General features: G+C 37.7%; 2 protein-coding genes and 2 long non-coding RNA genes across 4 annotated transcripts; 2 read left to right on the forward strand and 2 right to left on the reverse strand.

The window, feature by feature from the left end:
• Positions 1-1,245: 1,245 nt before the first annotated feature.
• On the forward strand, positions 1,246-2,562 carry LOC138894982 (uncharacterized). Its single transcript, XR_011409164.1, has 3 exons — positions 1,246-1,501; positions 1,746-2,386; positions 2,481-2,562. It is a non-coding gene; the product is annotated as an uncharacterized lncRNA (long non-coding RNA).
• A 1,709-nt stretch (positions 2,563-4,271) lies between these two features.
• LOC104100038 (NDR1/HIN1-like protein 1) lies at positions 4,272-5,395 on the reverse strand. Its single transcript, XM_009607198.4, has one exon. The coding sequence runs from the start codon at positions 5,149-5,151 to the stop codon at positions 4,516-4,518; it is 636 nt and encodes a 211-aa protein (XP_009605493.1). The 5' UTR covers positions 5,152-5,395; the 3' UTR covers positions 4,272-4,515.
• A 2,990-nt stretch (positions 5,396-8,385) lies between these two features.
• Positions 8,386-9,473, reverse strand: LOC104100037 (NDR1/HIN1-like protein 1). The gene has a single exon (XM_009607197.3). It carries the CDS (start codon positions 9,316-9,318, stop codon positions 8,563-8,565), a length of 756 nt encoding a protein of 251 aa, XP_009605492.1. The 5' UTR covers positions 9,319-9,473; the 3' UTR covers positions 8,386-8,562.
• Positions 9,474-11,043: 1,570 nt separating this feature from the next.
• On the forward strand, positions 11,044-12,109 carry LOC104100036 (uncharacterized). Its single transcript, XR_011409165.1, has 2 exons — positions 11,044-11,431; positions 11,745-12,109. It is a non-coding gene; the product is annotated as an uncharacterized lncRNA (long non-coding RNA).
• Positions 12,110-24,359: the final 12,250 nt, after the last annotated feature.

Below are 24,359 nucleotides of genomic sequence, written 5' to 3' on the forward strand. Positions count from 1 at the left end.
AGTGGAACTTCTTATTTCCTATAATTTTTGTAGAACTTTGATTGAATAACGTGCAACCAAACGTGTTTGCACAAGAATTTGACTTCTTAAACTAAAAAATGATTGATATTGTTTTAATACTTTTACAACATTTGGTCACTGGCTCAATCCCTAGCTAATATTGAATTATTTTAGTCATAACATGTTTTTTCACAAGGATAATAACAACAGAGGGGATGTGTACTTAGAACATCATTTTTAAATTAAGAAGCCTTTAGAGGACATGATCCTAATAACTATTTTGTACCTCATAAACTAAATATAATGTAATATAAAATATCATTAACTAACATTTTTTATATGATTGACGGGATATAATGCAATGCACGTTTATAGAGACTAGTTATCTTAAAATTCAACTCTAATCATAATTCACGGGTCGCCGCCCTCTCTTCCTGTAATGTTTTACGATATTTAAGTTTCTACATGTAAATATATATAGACGTAAAGATAATCTCTTTATGTGCATTCTTGTTTTTAGTGAATTGATAGAAAGTATGCTGTGAGAAACTAGAAGTTCATGTGGAATTTTTAACGAAAATAATTTCTGAAAGGGCGAATTACCGTTTAGATTCGTGCAGGGACCATTGAATAGTAATATACTCTTTAGGTTCACTTTTATTTGTCCATAATAGATTTTGAATTTCTCTTAAGAAATAATAAATGAAGAACATCTTTGATCACACCGCATAATTCAAAGAAAAAAAAAAAGAATACATATTTTACCATAATACCCATAATAATGACAACATTTCAAAAGTATTGGAAAATGATTTGGTGAATGAGTACTTAACGATAAAGGTAAAACAAGAAAAAAACTTATTTTTCTCTTATTTTGCTAAAAAATGAACAAGAAAAAATAAAAATATATAATATAGTGTACAAGTAAAAAGTGAATGAAAAAAGTAACATACAAAAATTTCTTGGTTTTTCCCCTAAAGTAGCTTCTTTCCAATTTATAGTGTTAGAAGTTACTCTCTCTCTCTTCATTTTTACTTGTTTACTATTCTAAAAATAGATTTTCAATTTTACTTGTCCACTTTCACATGTCAAAGGATAAAAAATTTATTTTTTCGATTTTGCCCTTAGCATTGATTATTAATTTCAAATTCATTAAAACTGTATACCAATTTATATGGTATTATAGTAAAGCATGCAATTTTTTTTAAAGAGATATGCAAAGTCAATAGTGAACAGGTAAAAGATGGTGAACTATGCCTGAGCGGGCGAAGCCAGAGGAAACTCTGGTGGAGACCCGCAGCGATACTGACGTGCAAAACGTTCGTCTGACTTGGGTATTGGGGCGAAAGACTAATCGAACCATCTAGTAGCTAGTTCCCTCCGAAGTTTCCCTCAAGATAGCTGGAGCTCGCGTGAGAGTTCTATCGGGTAAAGCCAATGATTAGAGGCATCGGGGGCGCAACGCCCTCGATCTATTCTCAAACTTTAAATAGGTATGACGGTGCGGCTGCTTTGTTGAGCCGCACCGCGGAATCAAGAGCTCCAAATGGGCCATTTTTGGTAAGCAGAACTGGCGATGCAGGATGAATCAGAAGTCGGGTTACGTTGCCAAACTGCGCGCTAACCTAGATCCCACAAAGGGTGTTGGTCGATTAAGATAGCAGGACGATGGTCATGGAAGTCGAAATCTGCTAAGGAGTGTGTAACAACTCACCCGCCGAATCAACTAGCTCCGAAAATAGAAGGCGCTTAAGCGCGCGACCTACACCCGGCCGTCGGGGCAAGTGCCAGGCCCTTATGAATAGGAGGGTGCGGCAATCGCTGCAAAATCTTGGGCGCGTGCCTGGGCGGAGCGACCGTCGGTGCAGATCTTGATGGTAGTAGCAAATATTCAAATGAGAACTTTGAAGGCCGAAGAGGAGAAAGGTTTCATGTAAACGACACTTGCACATGGGATAGTCTATCCTAGGGGTCGGGGGAACCCCGACAGATAGCGCGTACTCCGAAAGGGAATCGGGTTAAAATTTCTGAACCGGGACGTGGTGGTTGACGGCAACGTTAGGAAGTCCGGAGACGTCGGCGGGGGCCTCGGGAAGAGTTATCTTTTCTATTTAACAGCCTGCCCATCCTGAAAACGACTCAGTCAGAGGTAGGGTCCAGCGGCTGGAAGAGCACCGCACGTCGCGTGGTGTCCGGAGCACCCCCGGCGGCCCTTGAAAATCCGGAGGACCGAGTGTCGTCCACGCCCGGCCGTACTCATAATCGCATTAGGTCTCCAAGGTGAACAACCTCTGGTCGATGGAACAATGTAGGCAAGGGAAGTCAGCAAAATAGATCTGTAACTTCGGGAAAAGGATTGGCTCTGAGGACTGGGCACGGGGTCCCAGTCCCGAACCCGTCGGTTGTCGGTGGACTGCTCGAGCTGCTCCCGCGGCGAGAGCGGGTTGCCGCATGCCGACCGGGGGACGGACTGGGAACAGTTCCTTCGGGGGCCTTCCCCGGACGTCAAACAGCCAACTCAGAACTGGTACGGACAAGGGGAATGTGACTGATTAATTAAAAATTATAAAAGTGCTGCGGGCGGAGGGAGGTTTCAATAGTGAACTGTCACATCACATAATTTTCCTTTTGACCTTTCAATGCCTGTGAAAACGGAACTTGGAAGGTTTGTATTTGGTGAATGGTGATAACGAACAAAATATAACTCATGCTATTACCAGTGCGTGATTAACTTTTTCTAATTAAGACAAGGACTAAACGACTTATCACAGTGGCTGAGTGCACTTCTCTCGTTCAAACGGAAAGTCATAAATAAAAGTTATAGCTAGTAGTACATTATCTATTTAAACTCATGTGATACAATTTAAATTTTTTATTATTTTGGTTCGAATAGAATAACATATTTTTATATTTTTAAATAATTTAAATTAAACTTTTAATAATAAATTTTTATAACTACGCAAATATTAGAATATATTTAAAATCCGAAAGGCGCTAGACGGACTAAGGGCAAGCGAGATAAAGAAAGCAGCTGGCCCTATGTGTAAAACCTTGCCGCGGGAGAGTCTTTCTCCAATGAGAATAAAGAAAGTTTTTGGGCAAGACAAGAAAGGAACTCGCCAAATTACGCCACATAAAATTGACACGGATGAAGTAATAAGTTGGAGTACATGCATGTACATACAAATCTATGGAATTAAAAGATAGTTGTATTCACATCTCTTCCATCAAGTTAATAAGTTACTGTGACGGACTGAAGGTGAAATTAAGCCCCACATGAATAAAATCTTCACCATTTTTTTATGAACTGTATTTGTACCAATATTTGAGTGAAACTAAGCTGACCTAAAAGAATTATTGTGATATATGACTTGTTCCAAAGCTATGATCATCACAGTGTCGTTATACATGATTACATATGGTTTGATTGAAGTAGTAGGTAAGGAAGTTACTACCACTTTATAATTCCCAGCTTAAACTGCCCCACATAACATCACCTTTATTTTTTGCAGTGGTTATCAACATTTACTCCAGCTAAAAAATCATTATCACTTTCTAGTGACATTTCTTTACCCACTTTTGTTCCGAGTACTTTTTTAATGCATCTGATGGTACTACCAAATATAAGCAACTGATATTTTTTGCACTATTATGTAACTAAAAGGAAAACTACAGGTTGTTTTAATAAGATTAAGTTTGTAACATGTTAGGACTAGTTAAACTAATTAGTTGAAATACATTCTTTAATTCTATCTTTTAGTTCCAAATCATGTCCAGAAAGCATCAGCGACATAAAAATCATGTAGATGGTACGATGTTCAATGATTGTAAATTCTTGTCACGTTAGTTACATGAGTAAAAATTATTAAAGGTGGTGGAATAAAAATTCTTGCCCCAAAACAAAAGTTATTATACATGGTATTCACAACTAAGCAGTAAACACTTTACATAAAATATTATAGTATCATTTATTCATTGTTGATTGAAACATTTATATCTCAATTTTATCACTAATTGCAATAATATAATTTGGTGTAAACATTAGATATAAATAAGTTCCTCCTCTGGGTAGTCCCTATCTGGCTATCTACGCAACTAGGCCCAGTAGTTTTTCCTTCTCATGTCACATATGATCGTAATAGATGCTTATATAAAAAAGACTCGTCTACGAGTTTCTAATCAAAAAGGTTTACAAAAAACTATAAAAAAAAACTTATGATTAAAGAGGGAAGAAAGCACCTCAAACAATGAAAAGCCGCATGGGATTGATGTTACACAATGGACAGCACCCTTCAATATATTAGCAGCCAAGTATAAATATACTTGTATACATTCAGACAGATGTTGACTAGAAAATACCAATTTACAACCATAATCGAATAAATTCCACTAAAATTCTGCATTTTCTCGAATTATACATCCTCACAGATTAAACTATTACATCATAAAAAAAGGAGTGGGGAGTGAGAGTTAGAGAGTACCAACAATAGATGCCAATTGCCATGGCTTAGTTCCTCAAACATCGACATGACAATTCTGTACTAACTGATACTTCATAGCTGATCCAACTGCAATACTATTTCCAATCACCTTACCCCCGACTCCAACATAAGCTGGACAATTTACATACAAATGATACTTCCCGGAAATAAATGTCCCAACTTTCCATCTAATTCTTCCATCCACTTTGATGTTAATCAACACAGTTCCAGCCATCTGATCTTGGTTTAGACTTTCACTAAGGAATGGTGCAACAGGGACAGAGTTTCCATACACAAAAGGAGACCATATTGTGACATCTTTATGTCCCTGATAAGTTGAGGGTAGCAGTGTAGGGAGGGTAATTTGTTGGCTACGGTAAGTTGCATAGACATCGAGTTTGTCATAGTAAATTCCAATTTTGTTATTTGGGTTGCGAGAGGCGAGGGTAATTTGGATGTTGGTGGTGAGGAAAATATTAGGGGAGGAGACGTTGAAAGCATAGATTGTGGCATCATGGAGGATGAAACTTGGCTTTGTTGGCCTAAGGATTAGCCAAATGAGAAAGATAATGAAGAGGACTAAGATAATGAAGCCAAGTACGGCGGCGAATAGGCGGCGGTGCAGCTTGTGCCGCTCCTCGTCATGGTGGCCGCAGTCCTTGGCCGACATGTTGGCGGCAGTGGCAGCGGAGGTGGTGGTGAAGGGTTGGTGTTTAGGCTGAAGTTTTAGTCCTTTGGGAGAGTTTTTCTAAGGCGAGCTAAGTTGGTTAATACGGCTTGTTTCAAGATTCTATAATGTGGTGAGAAACTTTCTTCTTTAAAAAGATTGGTCTTTTCTATAGAAAATGTTGACATGTCCTCTTTTCATTTCTATTTCTGTTGGTGGTCGTTGTAGAGGTTAGGAGACTATAAGTAGGATATGAATATGGAAATCTTTCCTTTTCGAATATGATCATGATACTATGATTAGAAAATTTTCAATATCTGGAACTCGAACCTAAGACCTTTAAAGGGAGAGATTCCAACTATTTTATCAACGAGTAAGTTTTTTTTTTTTTAAATTTAATTTTGTTCTTTTTAAACATGTTAGTAATGGTTATATAAAGTAAATAAGTTTAATACCTCGTATCCAAGAATAATTTAGGGAAGTGTCTCAACGACCAATTCATGCAAATACTATGCACTAACTACTTGCAAGTTGCAATTTTAAGAGGAAAGTGAATGGTGGAAAATGAAGTTTGGTGATGGTCATGGTATGGTGTGGTGCAAGCAACCTTATCTTTTTGGGACGTATGCTTCTACGCAAAGGCTAATTAAAGATTCAAGAATTATACCAAGGGCCCTACTTTTCATAAGTAATGACAAAATGGGATAGCAAGATTCTGAAGTCACCGACACAAATTGACTATTTTACCCCGAACGGCTAAAACTTAAAGTTTTGGTTTCAACCTCTCCAAAATATTTAGACTTTTTATGCTTGATATTAGTTGAGATATGAATTATTATGGCACTATCGTATGAGAAACAAGAAAATAAATAGAAAGGAGAACTTAATTAGTCGAATCTAAAATTAGTTGTACTGATAGTTTTATGGTATAAAAAACAATATGATAAAATTTGGTAGTGCAACAATTTAAAGATTTACCCTCTTGGACTCATACCCTATATTGAAGGTATTACGAATACTTGTCTTGTGCATGTGCCTATTTCCCATAGAAGCTAGGGATCTTTTTTGGAATTACCCTAGGAAATACTACCATCTAGAATTCCATTTACATTTCAAGCTTGGTTTTTGCCCAAGTGGCCAAAGTGCAAGAGCACATATGAAATGACAATGCGACCAACATTAGGTACTAGACTCTTGTTTCAATTCACCCTCAATGTAAAGGGGCATGCATATGCTGCACAAAATCAACTATTTCTTTCAGCAACTATATTGGAATTGAACCGTAGTTGTAATCTCTTACCAAGAAATTTCTTCTTTCACGTTATCCTTCTTAATAACCCGAGGAGCATGTTCATTGGTATAATGAAACATAAGCCATGCAAAGCCAAGACATAAATTTTTTATCAGAATATAATGTTGAAGCCAAGACTTGACATGGTTCTAGCAAACTAGCAAATATAAACATAGGTAAACTTGAACAGTAAAACAGAAAAAGGTAGAAAACGCGCATATACTAAGGGCTCGTTTGGTACAAGCGATAAGGGATAATTAATCCCGGGATTAAATTTGAGATGAGTTTATCCCACGTTTGGTTGGGATAAAATCATGGTATAACTAATCCTGGGATTGTAGTGTTTTTTTATCCCCATGGGAGGGTGTGATAACTAATCCCGGAATAATTAATCATGGGATAACTTGTTTCCCCACCAAACGACCCCTAACAGATATTCTTGTTTCAGGAGGCTTCACACCTCCTATATGAATTAACTTCACTTCTTTTAAAGGCACTACCAACTGGAAAACCATGTACATAAACTTTTTCTTTTGAAGATTGCTTCAACTCTGCAATAAAGGAAATATGTCCTGTAATTCAACAAATTTTTAAGAAGATAGTGCACTGGCTATTGCATAATCTCCTGAACACTGAAACTGACACATCTCCCTCCCTCCCTCCCTCTTTCTCACACACACACACACATAGCAAGAGAGCCATCTCCTTTGTAATGTTATATTTTAAGCTCATAGATTTTCTACAAGTCAAAGCCATTTAGCAACAATCAAGGTTTCGGTTTCTCTGGACCAAGTCACCATGGAAGAGGAACAAGAGTGTCTTTAAGATTCTCTTTAATTTTATTAACTTAGCTGAAAAGTGCCCATCGCATGAAATAACACGAACCAAAGAGGCTATCCAAAAGAACTCACGTCGATAGTCCTTTACAACTCCTTTCCCCTAGAGTTCTCCTTCTATTTCACCCAGTACCAACTACCAACTACCTGCTATCTCTTATTAGCACAAGCACTACTTACAAGGTAATTTTACCCACCAAGGCTTAGGCAGATGAGTATAAATCACCTAGTGTTGCGGTATTTCTTGCCTTCGCTGGGATTCAACCTAAGAGTTCTCCTTCTACTCGCTATTTGCCCAGAACCACAACATCTTAAGAGTTGGTCACCCTTTAAGCTGTCAAAACAATGCCGCACAACCGAATTGGCGCTGCATCATACAAATGTCACAATTTCTGTACTCAAAGGTTGTATCAACTAGTAGACATGAAAGTAGAAGGCAAGAAAATCAATATAGACATTTCCTTGAACTGTTTCATATCACTTCAAAGCTAAAATATCAGACAAGTAATATAACTTGGATGATACAGGATAAAGAAAAAGAACTTTTGCTTGATGAGGTCAAAAAAATGTAAAGAACATTACCGTATAATGATTTAAACCAATTCTTCAAGAAACTAGATAACATACCGCCCGGAAGTTATTGAAGCACTAGGAACCGCAAATAAGTTATTTTGATCACATCAAAAGTCTAACATTGAAGAATTAATGGCCAATAAAATTTGAAATCCTAAATGACATGAAAGGGCTTCCCTACACCTTGATTAATACGAGATTACTCATCTACAGGTACACAAATACACAACATATCAAAATTACAGACCTTTTTACTTGCTTAGCTATTCTGTAAATCAGAAGATGCGAACAAACAGTTTAAAAAAACAAGAATAATTTAATAATAAAACACATTCTATACATCTTAAATGTAGCCTCAGAACAACAAGAACAAGTCTACAACAACCTATAGATCTGTATACACCAATGTGAATAAATAACCAATCAAGATCAGTTTTTTATGTGACATCAGATCAAAATAACACACTTGCTGTACATCCTAAATTAGCCTCAAAACAACGACAAAAACAACCTAAAGATCTGCAATACACCAATACGAACAAATAAACAGATCAGTTTTTTTTTTATTTTTTATATATCAGATCAAAAGAACGCAATTCAATCAGCAGCATTATCCTCACTACATTGCTTATACAATTAAACTAAAGAGTCAGCTAATGGGGTCAAACAAAATTCAATTAAGATTCACCTCAGAGCAAATCAAAATCCACCATCTCACAGCCCAACCCGACACTGCCTCGGGCCTCCAAGCAAATTCCCAGAAGACTTATTTGCCCCAACCCCAACAGACAAAACCCCACAATAAACCCTCAAATACCTCCTCCTCGCTCTCCAAGCTCCAGCTTTAAATCCAACCCTAGCCACCATCCTCACATTAAACCCAATACTCCCACTTTGGGCCTTCTCTTTATTCATACCATCAAAAGCCCATTTCTCCACATAAGCCCCCGATGCAACAAAGCTAATTTTCTGGGCTGTCTCATTTCCCTTATCCATAAAGAAAGGTGGAACCGTAGTATCAGCAATCGACAACGAATCGTAAAAAATCGCCGCCGCAATCTCGTCGTAGTATAGAGTCATCTTTTTGTTGGGATTTTTAGCAGTAAAATGGAGATCCCAGTTGGCAGTAATTAAGGAGTTGGAAAGATTGAGGTTTGACATAGTGAGTGAGTCGATTTGGAATTCGGGGATGCGGGGACTAATTAAAAGCCAGAGGATAAAGAGAATTGTACCAGTGATGATTGTAGAAGCAACGATTATGGCGATTGCTCGGCGGAGAAGGGTATTACGCTGTGATGCATAAGGGTTTGGGTAGTTGTGGTAGGGGTGGTTGTTGTTGTTGTTGAAATACGGTGGTGGTGCGGTGTAAGGGTAGGCGGTGGCAGGAGGTGGTTGAGCGGCGGCGGAGAAGACATTGGGGTTTGGAGGGGCGGCGGGGTAGCCGGTGACTGGTCTATTGTGGTCGCCCATGGCGGAGGATATGGAGCATCTGAGGAATGCTATGTGCGGTGGAATTGTAGTGGAGAGTGGAGTGGAAAGTGCAGTAGAATAGTTTGTTAAAGAATCTCAAAGAAGAAAGAGGAAGGAGACTGTGGTTACGGCCTACGGGAAAGCTAGCAAATAAATAAATTTATTTATTACTCCCTTAGTCCCTCCACCTCAATTTATATCTTAGTTTGATTGTACAAGGATTAAGAAAATAAAAACCTTTTACATTTTATAATCTTAATTTAAAGAAAAATGTAATTTATTAAAATACTCTTTGGGTTATGTAATCTCAAATTTGTCACATAGAATATAGAATATTGAAATTAGAGAGTTATCAAATTTTTTAAAAAATATTCTTTTTTAAAATATCCTTAAAAAATACGACACTTAAATTGAAAAGAATAGAGTATCAATTTTAGAATAAACTTGGGCATTACTTTATTATATCTCTCTCGGGACTGGGAAAGAGACCGTGGTCATAAGGAGTTCAACAGCTAGTAAGGAATAAGAATATTTAATCTTGCCATAAATTTTGACATTATTCATATAGCAGTATAAAACATTTAATGGTGCATTATTAGTAATTATTTATTAGTAATATAATTTCCATATGGGCTAATATAAGATTTGATTTCTGGTACTCTATTAAATTCTACAAGTTATGAAGATTTAATATGCGATCAGTTGTTAATCGATTGAACGAGAAATTTATATTATTTTATACAAAAAAACTAAAATAATAATATATGTTTTAGCAATACGTAAATAGAAGTATAACAAAAATAAATACAAATGAAATAACATTACTAATTAATATGATGCTGCCCACTTTAACGGCAATTGCTTTTGGCGAAGTGTAGCATACCGACCAAGAAGTGTGTGTTTATTATTACATCACTTTACCTTTTCGTTTCATTTTATATGGGATTGTATATTTATTGCTAATTCAAAATCTTCCATTTTTTTTTCTTTTTACCAAAAACTAAAATTTTATTATTTTCTAAAATTAGTTATTCAAAGAGTATATATCAATCTAGCTTTATCTAGCATTTAGAGTTAATACACAACTCTTTTTTTAATTGACAAACAGGTTGATTTATAAATACATTTCCAATAAAGAAATAAATCAGGAAATAATTATAAATAAAAATATTGGGTTTAATTCTATTATAAGAAAGTCACTTTATAATTTTTAGTAAAAAAAGGTTCACATATTTTTTATTTCTTTATCCTACTTGTCACGAGGATATGTATTCTATATTTTGTTTTCAAATAGTTTATAGAGTGATTACGGGAAAAACTTTGTTTGACTTTCAAAATAGTAAATCAAAACCAAAATGAGTTTTTGCATGCTGTTTTTCTTGGAAAAAGAAAAGTAAAATCCGCCCCAAACACAATGGGTTGTGACGGGAACTACATGATATCTCTTTTCAACAGAAAATGAGGGATCGGAAAACCGAAGTAAAACAGAAAAGGGAAATGATTATTCTGTAAATGTTTGATTTATTACTATTATTTAGAAGCCAGACTTATGGTGTACGAACACTAATATATTTGTATGAACACGGATATATTTGGGATTTCATAAAGCTTAAGGGTAAATAGGTAATTTTGTATGTCTTATGAGAGGGACACGTGTGCTTCAATTAATTTGAGCAAACCGCGTGCACTGCACTTACATTCAGCTATAGTCTCAACTTTCTTCTACTCTTTTTTTGTTCTTCTATCTTTCAAATTGTGAAATTGTTTGTTTGATGGTTCTGTGGTGATTATGGCGTTAACTTTATTGTACAGTGTAATTGCGATATCTGGTAGATTTTACTCCATTCTCCTTCTTCCTTTGTTGCACCTATTTCTTGGTGATGTTATTTTGATAGATCCTAATTCCTATTTGGTTTTAGACCCATTTCATTGTTAATTGAGTTTCTTTAGTCTTCTTCTACAGGCGTGTATCTTACGCCAAATCACGTGTATCACATTAGATGGACACAGTACCATTTGGGTATAATTCTTCTCCAGCAATGCATTGTACAGCTTGAGAGTTAAAGAAGCTCTCCGTAATTCACTTTCTTCGCGATCATCTCTTTAGCTCTTGGTGAGTTTCTAAACTTTCTTCTGGGCTTTCCTTCCTTATTTTTCACTGTCGAATCTTTTGGTTTTCCCATCGATCGTCTATGATGTTCTTCTTCTGCAATATAAGTTGAAAAAGGGCTATAGGCTGATTTGGGATCTCCTTGCTGATATTTTGGGCTTTTCCTTTGTTTTGATTATCATTAGAGTACTTTTAATCATTTTCAAAAGGTTGGGACGGTATGTTGGATAGTTTATTTTTTAAACGAATATTTTCTCCTAGCAAAAAATGGTGAATTCAATCATCCTTTCTTCCTAATTTATTTACCCATGTATAGGGTAAAATATGATATGACACGTGGCCGTCTGAAAAAGGGACACGTGGAACCCAAGACAGGGGATGGCTAAAGACCGAAGCAACTGTTTCGTTTGTCATCGGAAAGAATAACGCTCATAAAGATGTGATAAATGTTCTTCTCCCAATAATATTTAATAGAGAATATTCCATGGCATTAAGAGCAGTTACTCGTTACAAGGAATTTAGCATTTATGTTCACCGTTATATGTTCATCAATGCCCCTCATAATTGACATTAAAGAAGGGCACGACCCTAGGACCTTCTTCATAACTATAAATAGTGAGCTCAGTTGTCATTGTAAATGACACGAATTTTCTGGCAAACGTATGCTATACTTTATACAAAGCTCAATCCAATTTTATCTTCTTATTTCTTGATTTTCTTTGTTGTTGTGCCCGAAAACTCTATTCCCGAAATTGTTGCTTCTGTTGTTTCGTCTATATCTTAAGGCTAAGTATTGTGTAATTCTTCGATTATTTATTTATTTCAGGATCAAATTAATTCACTTATCTAGAAACCAAATATAAATTCAATTGTACCATTTTACGAGTAAACAGTTTGCCGCCCACTGTGGGGCCTAGATAGTCGTGTAATTAAATTGATCTTTGCCTTTTTTACTAACGTGTTTTCATTGTTTTTATCATAGAAAAGATCATAAGACATGACAAATAACATTGTTAACGACATGCACAACCCCGAGATTCGAGGGGATCAACCTCATTCCGAGGACTCAATCGGTGACACCCATAATGAGGGGAATGACGCTACACCAGTGCATGACATGCAGTATCCTCGACATGTTCGAGGGGACCACTCCCAATGACGCTAATGAGGAGCATGTCATCGACGCGGTAAGGGTCTTGCAAGAGCAACAAGCGATCATTTTAGGCCATCTCACGCGACGGGATAAAGTTATGACAGAGTTGAAGCAAGCATTGTTGGTAGCTTCAAATAATGCAAACAGACGAGATTCGATTCCTCTCGGGGTTCCCACGAATAAAACGACGCGGGTGATCGACAACAACACTCTCAGGGGTAAAATTGGCTCCGATGGGGCGGGGGAACGGATCTAGCCTCAACAACGAGAATGATCCTTTCAAGAATGAACTTTTACGGTTCATGAGTGAAGTGAACACCCGCATGGACCAGTTCCCGGGCGCGCCACCAATGTTGAAAGGTCCGGACTCGAAAAAGTATAGTCAATTGTCGTACAAGCCAAGTGTGGCACCAGAGTTAATCCCGAAGCGGTTCAAAATGCCTGAAGTGCCAAAGTATGACGGAACTTCAGACCCCGGGAGCATATAACCACCTACACAACGGCGATAAAGGGAAATGATTTAGCCCCTCACGAAATTGAATCTATGCTGTTGAAGAAATATGGAGAAACTCTCACGAGGGGAGCCTTGACATGGTATTCGCTGTTACCCAAGCATTTCATAGATTCCTTTGAAATGCTTGCGGATTCTTTCATCAAGGCTCATGCCGGGGCAAGAAAAGTACAGGCCCGAAAGGCCGACATATTCAGGATTACGCAAAGAGGGTCTGAGCTGCTACGAGAGTTCGTTACCCGATTCCAGAAGGAGAGAATGTTGCTCCCGGCTATCCCGGATGAATGGACGGCTGAGGCGTTCACCAAGGAATTGAATCCGAGGAGTTCAGACGCTTCCCGAAAATTAAAGGAAAGTCTACTCGATTTTCAAGCAACGACCTAGGCGGATGTCTACAATCAGTACGAATAAAAAATAAGGATCGAAGATGATCAGATTTGTTTTTAGTCGTTGACCAAAGGACGAGAAAAAAATAGGGAAAATTAAAGGATGATTATAATGCGGACATGCAGAGTTAGAGAGACCGGTTTTTGCCCTACCAACGAACTGAAGGCCGCAACAGAAGTTTCTTGACAGCGGGCAGGTTCACCGTTGATAGGAGGACTGATCGCGGTTGGAACAATCGATCACCACAGGATAAAGAAGTGGCAGGATCGCGGGATCCTTCTTACCCCAAATTATCAGAATACAACTTCAGCATTAATATAATGGAGTTGGTATTGGCCATGAGAAACATCAAAGAAGCACGGTTCCCAAAACCGAAGAGATCTGATTCCAGCAAGAGGGATCCCAATTTGTGGTGTGAATACCATGGGACGAATGGCCACCGGACATGGGACTGCCGACATCTCCAGGAAGAAGTGGCAACATTACTGAAGAATGGTCACCTCAGAGAATTCTTGAGCGAGCGAGCTAAGAACAATTATGGTCGTAACTGAGACAACACAGATCCCTCGAAAGTAGGAGAAGATCCCCCGCGTCAAACAATCAACATGATCTTCGGAGGGAACGAGATTAATGAGTTCACCTTTTCAGCATCAAAGAAGACGAAAGTATCAATAACGCATAGCAAACAGCTTCGGGAAGACAATATCACTTTTACGGAGGGTATTGGAGCAAGCTAAACTCACCGGAAGCATTATTCCGGCCACAAAGCTCTTCGCTGGATTCAACCTCGCAAGTGTGACAACTCGGGGAGAAATTTTATTGCTCACAAATGCTGAATGAGTAATGAAAACAACTCTTTTCGAAGTGGTAGATGGTGATATGGGATACAACATCATTCTGGGAAGGCCATGCTTTCACGAGATGAAAGTTGTACCATCAACGTACTATCAATTGTTGAAGTTTCCAACGCCCGAGGGAATTAGGCAGATAAGGGGTGACCAACTGGCGGCAAGGAAGATGAATGCAATTTTGGTCTCCAGTAGCAAAGGAAAGGAACACGTGGCATAGCAATTACAGGGATCGACACCTACTCCTGAACTAGATGAAGTTAGCCAGGCGTCGGAAAATTATTAGGTGCCGAGATATTTCCAAGTTCCAGAAGAGACCGATGCAACGAAGTCCACAGCATAAGAACTGAAGCAAGTGGCATTTTTCGAAGAATTCCTAGAAAGAAAATTCCACTTGGGACAGGACTGCACTTAAAACTCAGGTCTGATTTCACTAAATTCCTTAAATGTAACGCCGATTGTTTTGCATGGTCGCATGAAGATATGACAGGCTTCCCGACAGAGGTAGCCATACACAAGTTAAGCTTGGATCCTAACATACCTCCGGTAAGACAAAAGAAGCGCCCAATCGCCGAAGCCAGAAATAAATTCGTCAAAGAAGAGGTAACCCACTTACTTTATATCGGTTCGATCCGAGAGGTAAGATATCCAGCCTGACTAGCTAATGTAGTAGTGGTTCCTAAGAAAAAAAAATAAGTTTCGTATGTGTGTAGATTATAAAGATCTTAACAAAGCGTGCCCCGAAAGACTCGTTCCCACTGCAAAATATCGACCAAATGATTGATGCAACGGCCGGACACGAATTAATGAGTTTCCTTGATGCTTATTTCGGGTACAACTAAATTAATTTGAACCCGGAAAATCAAGAAAAAACTTTGTTTATAACGAATTTCGGTATATATTGTTACAATGTGATGCCTTTCGGGTTGAAAAACGCTAGAACCACTTATCAGCGGCTCGCAAACAAGATGTTTGAAAATCAAATAGGAAAAACTATGGAAGTTTATATAGATGATATGCTCGTTAAGTCTTCAAATGCAGGTGATCATCTTAAATATCTGCAAAAAACTTTCGACATCCTAAGGAAGTATAATATGAAACTTAATCCCGAGAAATGCGCGTTCGGGGTCAGCTCTGGTAAGTTTTTGGGATTTCTGGTATCCCGAAGAGGGATTGAGGTAAACCCCGATAAGATCAATGCCATAGAAGATATCCCGGACCAATTATCAAACATGAAGGAAGTCCAAAGGCTTACGGGGAGATTGACAGCTTTGAGCAGATTTATTTCCCAATCGTGAGAAAAGTGTCATCATTTCTTCGCACTGCTCAAAAAGAAAAATAGTTTTGAATGGACCTCGGAGTGCCAACAGGATTTGAGGGATTTAAAGAATTAATTGTCAAGCCCTCTATTGCTTTCAAAATCAAAAGAAATGGAAACGTTATTGGTTTAACTCGCGGTCTCGGAAGTTGCGGTAAGTGCGGTTTTAGTCCGAGAGGATAAAGGTACGCAATCTCTCATTTATTATGTTAGTAAAATTTTAACAGGAGTAGAAACGCGTTACCCATATTGGGAAAAAATGACCTTAGCTCTCGTAGTCGCTGCTCCGAAACTGAGGCCCTACTTCCAATGCCACCCGATAGCCGTGGTGTCTACTTTTCCTTTGCAGAACATCCTCCATAAACTCGAGCTCTCGGGTAGATTGGACAAATGAACCGTCGAAATGAGTGAATTCGACATAGAGTATAAGCCGAGGACTACAATTAAGTCGCAAGTCTTGGCTGACTTCGTGGCCGATTTCAGTTCGTGATTATTGCCTCTAGCAACCAAGGAAGCAGTAATGGTGTCGGAATCGATATCAGAGGTTTGGACCTTATTTACGAATGGAGCTTCCAACGTAAAAGGGTTCGGGCTCGATATAGTCTTAATCATGCATTCGTGGGAAACCTTAAGGCAAGCCACCGGGGCGGTCCATTTAACTAATAATGAAGCAAAGTATAAAGCTTTGATTGCAGGACTCGAGTTGGCTTGGGGACTTGACTCCAAGGTCATTAAAATCAAATGCGACTCACAACTGGTGGTAAATCAGGTCTACGGGATCTTCGAGACCAAAGAGGAGCGCATGCAACAATACGTGGTAAATGTTCAAGCTCTGCTGTCGTGATTCCGAGAGTGGTCAATTACTCATATCCCAAGGAAAGAAAACGCAGAAGCAGATGCATTAGCAAACCTAGGATCATCAATAGAAATAAAGGGATCAGAGTCTAGGACGGTAGTACAACTGATGAACTCAATCCTGGATACAGATGTTTACTATGAGGTAAATTCAACTAATTTGGTCTGGGACTGGAGGAATGAAATTATCGATTATCTCGAACATGGGAAGCTACTTGAAGACCCCAAAATATCCCGAGCACTGTGCTCCAAAGCAGCGCGATATAGCTTCAAGGGAGGCCAATTGTATAAATAGTCTTTTCAAGGCCTGCTGGCCCGATGCTTAAGAGCGTCCGAAGCTAACTATGTCATGAGAGAGGTGTACAGAAGGATATGCAAAAATCACTCGGGCGCAAATTCCTTAGTGCTGAAGTTGGTAAAGGTAGGATATTACTAGCCCCGCATGGAATAAGATGCCAAGGACTTTCGTACGAAAATGTGATAAGTGTCAACGCTACGTGCCACTAGTGCATCAACCGGCAGAACCCTTACATTCGGTACTATCTCCTTGGCCGTTCATGAAATGGGGGATAGACATCGTCAGACCACTACCACCGGCTCCAGAAAAGGTAAGATTTCTTTTAAGTTTGACTGACTATTTTTTTAAGTGGGTGGAAGCAGGTCCTTATCAGAAAATCGGAGAACGCGAAGTGACGGATTTTTGTGGGAAAATATAATTTGCAGGTTCAGAATACCAAAAGAGATAGCATGCGACAATGGACCATAATTTATCGGCGCAAAAATTACAAAGTTCCTCCAAGATTTAAAAATAAAGAGGATCACATCTTCACCTTATCATTCGAGTGCAAACGGTCAAGCGGAGTCGACGAACAAAGTGATTATTCAAAACCTCAAGAAAAAGTTGGAAGCGGCTAAAGGAAACTGGCCTGAGAAATTACCCGGAGTTCTATGGGAATACCGAACTACAACCAAGTCGAGCACATGGGAAACTCCTTTTTCCCTCGTGTATGGTGTAAAAGCTTTAATCCCGGTGAAAGTAGGGGAACCCACCTTGAGATACCTCCAGACAGGTGAAGAATCAAACAACGAAGCAATGCTAGTCAACTTGGAACTGCTCGATGAACGCAGGGACTTGGCGCATGTAAGAATGGTAGCTCAAAAGAAGAGAATTGAGCGGTATTATAATCGAATAGCCAACCTCCGCTATTTCAAAGTAGGAGACTTGGCCCTATGGAAAGTAACTCACAACAACCGGGAGCTCAACGCGGGGAAGCTAGGTCCAATGTGGGAAGGCCCCTACTAGGTTTCGGCTATCACCGAAAAAGGTTCATACGAGTTAGAAGACCAAAATGGAGAAAAGTTGACTAGCAATTGGAACGTGGTACACCTCAAAAGATATTATTGCTGATGAACATTATCCAATCAGAAAGTATGTGCTACACTTTTTTTTCCTTCATTCAGTTTTTGTCCCAATTGAGTTTTTCTGGCAAGGTTTTTAACGAGGCAGTAACATAAAGTATACTACGAAAACAGGAGCAATAAGACCTTTAATAACAAGGCACAAAAGCAAAGATCCACTAGGGGATGGTTAGATAATTTTTTGCTTTATAGCAGATTCCCATCGGGAAGTTAAGTTTGCTATTGAGCAAAGATTACCTGATCGTTCACAAATACAAACCACTAGAGGGTTGTTAGATAGTCTTTCGCTCGATAGCATAAGTTCCTAAGGGGAAGTAAAGTGTGTTACCAAGTTAAGGATTGTCTAGCAATGCATTAATGGAATCTTCGAAGACACAAGACCTCCAGTGTTCCAATTCGCACTCTTCGCATTCGAACACTGGGGGAATGGTATGAGGATACGGCAACAATGATCGCTACGTCGAGCGGGAAACAATAAACCAAAAATATAATTACATCATCGGGATCGCGGATTGCGCGGTCAGCCCTGTAGAAACAAGTTGTACAAGTTAGCTACAAGTAATGGCAATTTTTTTTCAGCATAGCAAATGCTTATGTATTTTTGGAAAATAGAAGGAATAAAATGAAATCCTTTTGTTTTTATCTTGTTTCTTGTCTGAACAATGAATTAACTTTGTCATTTGAAAGTTAAACAAGTACTTCAAATACTAGTGCCGTAATGAACAGGAGAGGTCCTCTTCAAGAACACCGTAAACATAAGAGGGCCATATCTTATAAAAACCCTCACGTTAAAAGGTTGGTTCCGGAAGAATTTATGCCCGAAATAAAAAATGCCTTCGGAAAAACATACACCCGAAATTGTATACGAAAAGACGCAAAAAATAAACTTACGCAAATACTTATCAAAGCCCTCACGAAAAAGGGCTGATACCTAGAGCAAAAAATACTTTCGGGGAGAATACACCCAAAAGTTTCACATAATAAGACGCAAAAAAGTTTGCGCAAAATTCTTAAAGAAAATGCAAAGATTAAAGACTTGCATAAATATTCTAACGAGAAGAAAACTCAAACAATACTTGAGCAAAAGATGTTTTTATTTACAAAAACATGTCAAAATAGCATAACTGGAAAAAGAAAAGAAAAGCTAAACTGCAGTATCTCGGGAACCAGGAGGAAGAGAAGTGTTCGCTCCCCCGGTATAAGTAGACGAACCCACCGATACCTCAACATTTTCACCAGTTTGGCTTTCAGCATCATCATCCATGCTAGACAACAAAGTATGGTGGCCACGCTTGCAGAGGTTTATCATTCTCCCGCGGAAGATCTTGGGAGAATAAAGATTCATCATATGAGTTAAGGTTAGCTTCTCTCCAGTTTCCTCGCTCAAACGCCGAAGGCAAGCAACTGTCCTCCACACATAAGGGCTTACTTGTGCCAAACACACTTGGTAGCTGAGGCAAAATTCCGCAATCACGGAGTCAAGCTCTCCACTCAAAGAGAACGCACCCAAAATAAAGGGATACATGTAAACATATGTTAATCCCTCCTTAGGTAGGGTGACTCGCTCCGATAGATCAGGAGCAATAATTTCCAAGTCATGGCAGCAGTAGTCTTCCTTCACAGCAGGAATGCTTGAAGGACGTATGGAAGAAGGATACTTGCTAACGGCCCATGTACGAGAGTTAGCAGTAGGAAATTTCTCTTCAAAGTCTTTTGTGATAATAAGACTTCTAGGGATGATAGAGCCCACTGTTGGAGGAGCAGAGTCTTCGGCCTTGTTCTTATTTTTTGAAAAACCGGTACGTTTTGAGGAAGAAGCCATTGTATGAAAGAAGGAGAAGGTTTTTCGTTTGAAGATAATTAGAGAAAAGATGAAGAGCAAGATGCGAGTTAGATAAAGGAAGGTTGAAAAATTATGAAGTATAAGCGAGGAAAGTGATACGTATAAGTAAACGTTTTGGCGGCTAAATTCATGACCATGATTACCTCGATAATCGGCAAAAGTTTCCTGAATTATGGGACGACGTATGTTCGGAGCATTAAATGCGGATAGACATGCGTCTAATCAACCGTCAGAAGCCTTCAGAGGGAATTATAGTAACTCCCGCCAAAAGAGTGTTTCTACCAACTTCCCGATAACACAAAGTCATGTCGCCAGAAAGCAGAGGGACTATCTGTATAGGGTAAAATATGTTATGACACGTGACCGTCCGAGAAAGGGACATGTGGAACCCAAGACAGGGGGATGGCTAAAGACCGAAGGCAACTGTTTCGTTTGTCGCCGGAAAGAATAACGCTCCTGAAGATGTTATAAATGCTCTTCTCCCGGTAGCATTTAATAGAGAATATTCCATGGCATTAAGAGCAGTTACCCGTTACAAAGAATTTGACATTTATGTTCACCATTATATCTTCATCAATGCTGCATTTAATAGAGAATATTCCATGGCATTAAGAGCAGTTACCCGTTACAAAGAATTTGACATTTATGTTCACTGTTATATCTTCATCAATGCTACCCCCCTCCCCCCCAATTGACATTAAAGAAATGCACGATCCTAGGACCTTCTTCATAGGTATAAATAGTGAGCTCAGTTGTCATTGTAAATGTCACGAATTTTCTGGCAAACTTATGCTATACTCTATACAAAGCTCAATCCAATCTTATCTTCTTATTTCTTGATTTTCTTTGTTGTTGTGCCCGGAATTGTTGCTTCTGTTGTTTCGTCTATATCCTAAGGCTAAGTATTGCGTAATTCTTCGATTATTTATTTATTTCAGATCAAATTAATTCACTTATCTAAAAACTACGTATAAATTCAACTGTACCATTTTACGGGTAAACAGTAACAGAGATGTAATAATTGTTCTATTCGTTCCCTACGGTTAATTATATGAGGAATCACCAAAGACCTAATAACATGCTTTTATTGGTTCATTGTGATTATGAGGAATGTACGTAAAAATCTATATATCTATCTAAAGCAGGGCATACTTAAGGTGATGTGGCATCTTCCATAGTATAAAAATCTTAGTTATCTTTTTTCTCCTTTATTTGAATTTTTTCTCCATTTTTACATTTATCTTATTTTTTAAAATGTCCACATCCATAACTCACACCTCTTCACGGGGGTTATGACTTTTCATACCAATTATTTGATGAGTTACAAATTCCATCTTTCCGGTTTAATTCCCACCTCTTCATTCGGGTTATGACTTTTCAAGTCCATAACCCCCAATTCTTTATTGTGTTATATTTGCGATCAACTACATTTTCCATGAATGCTGGCACTCATTGAATTGTGCCCTCCGTTGATTGAACTTCGACTGCTTTGACAGATAGATTGTAAGGCTTCCAAACATATTTTGCGATTAGAAGTTGATGTTGTTACACTATGGTTGCAAATAAATATCTTCGGATTATGTTCAACTATGCATTCCGCAAGTTGTTCCTTGCGGCCGAAGTACGATAACTGTAGGTAATCTAAGCATTTAGGAATTGGAAGGGGAATATAATTTGACAATTGACATTGAGATTATATGTTATTCTATTTGTGAATTGAAAAATATGTCTTGATAATTAGGAAGTACTAAGATATGTGATTCTTGCTTCGCTGTTACACTGTTTTTGCTGCTTGTATCTTCCTTGAAAGCTTAAATTAGGTAGACATAGTCTTCTAATGTTTAACTCTATCTTGCCCATAATACAATGCTTTTGAGAGCATACCTGGACATAGCGTGGAAGTGGTGCGTGAGTTAGAGAAATTGATTTCTTCTTTTCGTGAGATGGCTTAAGCCTAGCAAACGTCTGATCTGAAGATGATATTGCAGGGACTATTTTAGAGCAAAATAAGCTTTTGGAGGAGAGCACCTATAAAGATCGAAAATTCTTAGGTATCTACTACTATCATCTTCTTTCGCTTTTTTCTCATAAAGCTGAGCTCATAAAGTGTTTGTGTTATTTTTTATTAAATTCGTGGAAATTTTTGTATAAAACCTTGCATGTGGCTTGATCAAATTCCTTTATTTTCCTCATTTGTTAATTTAATCAGTCCTTTTGTTCTTCTTCCTCACCAGCAAAATGTAAGTGCGCGTCCATTTTATCCACAACATACATGTTCATGCTTAACAGCATGTTGTTTCCATCTAATGAAACAATCTGCCATCTAGATAACGGCTTGCAATTGTAGCCATTATCTACTGTTTTTTATGATGGCTTCATGAGACCAACAAATACTACCAACTGGCAATGCAACGTGGATGGCTTGACACCCCATAAAGGGTGTGTCATTTTATCTTGCCATAGTGAAATAGTCAAGTGTTATATAGTTTCTTTTCTTCCTTCGTGGGTTTTACTATGTGACTCAACAATTCCGATCTAAAAATAAAGGTTGATTGATGGAATCGATCGGGATGCTTCAGAAATTAGTAGTTGAGAACGTAACTATTTCCCGATCAATAAAAATATGCAATTTTTAAAAGGAAGTTGGGTGAAGAAAAGATGGAACTTTCTCATCTTTACAACTCAATCCAAATTCCTAAGGGATGTCCTTAATTTCAAAAGGAATGTCCTTAATTTCTTGACAAAGACCACCCAAAGTAAGGAGATCGAGCCCCTTAAAGAGATAACTTTATCTCTATATTATTTGTTCACAGATAACTTCCTTTACAACCAAATCAAAAAAAGAAAGGAAAGAAGAAGGAAGAAACCAAAACAATACATTTTAATTAGTAGATTTATTAATGTGTTTGCAGTATCTTATGTGTTAAACAATGCTTAAAATAAGCGTAGGATGTCCAATCTAGAGTTGGCGGAAGTTCTTATTCTATATATTTGCCTTGCATTGAAACCTTTAAAAAAAGTATATTCTGGAAAAGGTTTCTCATGTTTCATTCAGATTCTTAAGACTTAGCCTATGTGATTATTCTTTGGTGATTTTCTCCTAATGCAATTTAATGTGGTCACGAGTGTGCATTCTATTAGAGAGCAAAATTTGATGAGTAACAATCAATACGCTACGACCTCAATTATTTAGCGTATTTAGTAAAGTACGCGATGTCGCCCACAATAATTATATTGTCTTTGATAATAAATGAACTCGAATCAAAGTTCCGAATAAAGGATAACAAGGTGGCCATGTAAACCTTTGGCACTTATGTTCAGGTTGGTGGCATTTTAATTTCAAGTACCTATAAAATTAATAGTACACTAAGGGGTGTTCATGCGATAATGTCCCCAAATGTATGTTAGTTCTCTTCTTTTCTTATTTTCCATTTCTTTCCTTCTTCAATCCCTTCTTCGTTTCTTTTTCCTTTTACATTTTTTCTTTAATTTTGATTTGACACAAATGAGAATATGTCTCCTTATGAAACATAACTGTTAAAAATTCATATTAAGAAATAAATACTAAGAGATATAGGCTTTACAGGACTAAGAAAAAAGTGGGCGACATCCTAGGTTTGCATTGCCCATATGTTTACATTACTTTCTTTTTCAATTTTTCATAATTTTTTTTTTTTTATTGTTTTTTCTTTAAGTTTAAATATACATATTTAAATGTATGTGTTATATTTAATTTTGAATGTTTCTCAGATATGTTGTTCTGTCAAAAAATTTCACATAGAGTATTACCAGAATCACAAAGGAATGCTTAATAAAAAATAAATTTTTAATTATGATATTAATATTAAGTAAGTTTAAAAAAATTCTACAATCGCGCGAAGCGCGAACAAGTATACTAGTTGATAATAATTTGAGGATATTCTTAAGACTATGTTGGCCACCACGACAAAGATTAGTTAATCGACCAGTAACGTTCGATATATGATACGTGATGCATAAGGGAGATAATATTTTCTCCTTTATTCTTTGTATTAGTACTTTAGTCATTAGCCTCCAATAAAATAAGCATCCTTAAGAATATTTGAACCTAAGAGCTCAAAACTTAAAAGTTATGGAATACAAATATTTTTGACTTACAAGTAGATTGGAGTATGCGCTATGTTGATTGAGTTGAAAAGGGAATCAGAGAACACAACATCATAGTTACTAAAGTTCATGAATGGAAAAGGTGCTTTAGTAAGACCAAAATTCTACATAAACCATGCCTAACACCCTGAAAGCTCACAATTATTAGTAGCCACGGTAGTTCACGATGTTTATGTGGATAGATCAAAAAAATAAAAAGAAAAGAAAACCACAACTTATGAAGGTGTCCGGTGGATATATGTGGTGTAGAAATTTATTTAAGCTGCAGAAAATACAGTATTATATTGGACAAATTGAATGTATAATATGCCAAACTCATTCATACAAAGTACCAGGGGCGGCTCTAACGCTTTGCGTAGTGAGGTCATTGCCTTAGGCCCCCAAATTTTGAAGGCCCCCAAATTTATTTTAAATTCTTATTATTATTGTTACTATTATATATTATGTAATT

Source organism: Nicotiana tomentosiformis, chromosome 6, assembly GCF_000390325.3.
Source record: "Nicotiana tomentosiformis chromosome 6, ASM39032v3, whole genome shotgun sequence".
Classification (NCBI taxonomy): Eukaryota; Viridiplantae; Streptophyta; class Magnoliopsida; order Solanales; family Solanaceae; genus Nicotiana; species Nicotiana tomentosiformis.